The sequence below is a fragment of the Athene cunicularia genome (genome assembly GCF_003259725.1).
Source record: "Athene cunicularia isolate RWA chromosome 5 unlocalized genomic scaffold, athCun1 chr5_part2, whole genome shotgun sequence".
Taxonomy (NCBI): domain Eukaryota; kingdom Metazoa; phylum Chordata; class Aves; order Strigiformes; family Strigidae; genus Athene; species Athene cunicularia.
Window position 1 is genome coordinate 1,769,974 of NW_020799102.1, and position 2,843 is coordinate 1,772,816.

General features: G+C 60.8%; 2 protein-coding genes across 2 annotated transcripts in view; one reads left to right on the forward strand and one right to left on the reverse strand.

Moving 5' to 3' along the window:
* The window catches only part of ZDHHC5 (zinc finger DHHC-type containing 5), a 16,681-nt gene extending 15,897 nt beyond the window's left edge, over positions 1 to 784 (forward strand). Inside the window, exon 10 of the mRNA XM_026850160.1 lies at positions 746 to 784. Within this exon, the coding sequence (XP_026705961.1) occupies positions 746 to 784 (39 nt within the window). The remainder of the gene's footprint in view (positions 1 to 745) is intronic.
* A 149-nt stretch (positions 785 to 933) lies between these two features.
* MED19 (mediator complex subunit 19) lies at positions 934 to 2,822 on the reverse strand (the record flags this gene model as incomplete). Its single annotated transcript, XM_026850161.1, has 4 exons — positions 934 to 1,962; positions 2,125 to 2,219; positions 2,310 to 2,406; positions 2,496 to 2,822. Coding segments are annotated over 4 exons (588 nt in total), but the record flags the coding sequence as incomplete, so codon positions are not given.
* Positions 2,823 to 2,843: the final 21 nt, after the last annotated feature.

A 2,843-nucleotide genomic window follows, 5' to 3' on the forward strand; every position in this document is an offset into this window, starting at 1 on the left:
GCTGGGCCAGCCACTTGTGGGCCTTGTGCAATCAATCGCTCGCCTAGCGTGGTAGGAATGGATTGTTTTTAAACCAGAATACTTTTTTTTATTATTATTGTTACGGATTCTATTTTTTTTCTCTTTCTGAGTTACCAGGTGTGTGTATATATAAATATCTATATATATAAATATAAATATTAAAAAAAAAAAAAGCAGAAATTATATATCTTACCCAGAGAGAGGAAGAAACTACCCGTTCCCTGCCCAGGGCCTGGGCCCCTGCCTCGTCCCCATCCCCGAAGGAGGGTTGTGGGGCTGGGGCTGCCCCCTGCATTCCGGAACAAGCTGGGGAGGGTGCCTGGCTCCCCCCGCTCTGAAGTGGGGCCAGCAGGGCTGTGGGATGGCAGGTGCCCCCCCTCCCTGGGGCACCCTGTTCCCCCGCCAAAGACCAAGGTGCTTCCAGCCAAGGACACTCCCCTCCCCAGTTCTTTGCTTGAGAAGCCTCCAGCCTTCCCTCCTGGGGCCGTGGCAGCCTGGGGAGGAGGAAGGGCTGAGGGGCAGCCCCCTCCCACACACCCCCCAAACCCAACCGCCAGCTGGTGTGGTGGGCGCTGGCTGGCACAGAAAAACAGTCGTGGGCTCCAGCCTTTCCCCACCTGCGGTTTGGGGGGGGGGGGCTTGTTTTTGTTGGGTTTTGTTTGTTGGTTTTTTTAAATGGGTCTGATAGGGTTTTCTCACTGTCACGTGGTTGTTTTTATTTCAGTTCAGGGAAGAGGAAGGCCAGCGGGGTGCATCCCTGTAAAGCAATATTTTCTCATCACATGCCAAAAACAAAAATGCAGCCAAGGAGCTCAGTGCTCCCCATCCCTCCGCCCCTGCCTGGGCCAACCACCCCACGCAGGGGCCCACAAAACTTCAGGCACTACTTGACTTTTCCTCTACGGCAATATCTCTCCCGTGGCCTCTGCAGAGCCACACCATTGGTTTTTTTATTATTATTAGCCATTTTAAAAACGAGGAATAAAAGGATATTTAATGAGCCACCCCAGCGGGCATGCGTGTGCTTTGTTTAGCGTCCAGGGACGAAGGAGCCCCTGGAGGGCTCCTGTCCTTCAGGGTCTCGGCCTTCTCCCCCCTCCTCACAAGGGCCCAAGGAGAGCTGAGCCCATGGTCCTCTTTTGGGGAGGCACCTCCTCGGGGTGGTTTTGGGCAAACCCTGCTCCCACGGAAGGTAAGGTTTTCTCAGGGCATGAGGAAAGTGGCTCTGGGGAAGGTGTCACAGGAGCTGGTGAGGCTGGGGATCCTCCATGAGACGCTGGTGCCAAATGAGGACGCTGGCGTCGCACCATGGCTGCTGCTGGAGCTCCCGCAGGGACACGGTACCTCTCTGGGGTCGCTCCGGTCCTCACCAGGCCTGGGAGGGGCAGGGGAGCACAGAGCCCCCCAGCCCTGCCCCGGCAGGAGAGGGGGGAGATGGGCTGAGAGCTGGGGTGGGAGCTCGGCCACGATCCTCCACCCCAGGCCTCAGCACATCGGGACAGTTCCGACTCCGCACATCCTTTGTCCTCACTGTGACAGCCGAGGGTCACAGCACAGCTGCCACCAACCCCTTCTCAGAGCAGAGATTTTAATTAAAAGGTGACTAAAAAAGAGAGGCCCCCGAGGCACCGGGTGGTTTTGGTATAAAAGGCCAAGGTCAGCGATGCCAGCGCCAGCAGGGCCTGTGTCCCCTGGTCCCAGCTGGCTGCACGATGCAAGCGGGGGGGCTACGGGGGTGTCCTCTCTGCTGGAGGGGGACGCAGGCCAGCCCGAGCCCCCCGGCCAAGCGCTGCAGGAGGGACGAGTCCCTCCCAGGTCAGTCAGGGCCGTTCCTGTCGGCTGGGGGATCTCCGGGGCGGCACCGGTGCGGCCTCACCGCAAACTGCTGCTGCTGCTGGCCTGGGAGCTGCCCACCCCCGGGTGCTCCGGGCTGTGCCGGTTCTGTGGAGGAAGCACAGACACATCCCGTGAGACCTGCACGACAGCAGCACCCCCGGGGAACGGCCACCCGCTGGCTCTGGGCCCTGCTGCCGCCTGGACCACGCTCACAGCCACCCTGCGAGTGGGCACAGGCTGGGCTGGACCCCAGCTCTCCTCACCCACCTTCTTTTTCTTCTTCTCTTTCTTCTTCCTTTTCCTTTCTGGATCCTCCTCTTTTTTCTTCTTTTTCTTCTTGTGGTCGGAGTCCGAGGGGGTTTCTGGAGAAACGAGAGCGCCGGATGAGCAGGGCATCCTCTGGCGCGGGATGGAAGAGGGGGTGGCTGCGGCAGTGAGGCGCAGCCCCTCACCTGGGGGGACAGGATCCTGGGTGCGGCTCTGCTTGTGTTTGTGCTTGTTCTTCTTCTTGGGTGGCTGGATGTGCATCAGCCGGCACTGCTCAGGCAGCTGCGGAAAGCAGACAGGGCTGGTCAGGCCAGGCCGGGCCCCTCCTGCCCTGCTGCCTCCAGCCCCCCGACTCGCAGCCCCGCGCTCACCGGGCCGGCATGGAGGCGGAAGCCGGTCAGCATGGTGCCGGTGAGGGGGGTGAAGGAGCTGCCACAGATGGGCGGCTTCTCGATGAGGGAGCGCAGGCTGCTGTTGTCGTGGGAGCCGGGCAGGTCGATCATGCCGGGCAGGTCGGGGAGGAAGTTGCTGAGCTTCTCCTTCACCTTCTTGCCGCAGAACTTGTTGTAGGCGTGCTCCAGGTTGTAGTGCGTGATCAGGTTGGTGCTGCCCGTCAGCTCCGTGGTGCCTGCGCCCACCGCAGGCAGGGGATGGGGGGGTGCTGCCGCCCAGAGGGGCCCTCTGCTCCGCTCCTCTCCCCGGCCCCAGCACTGGGGACC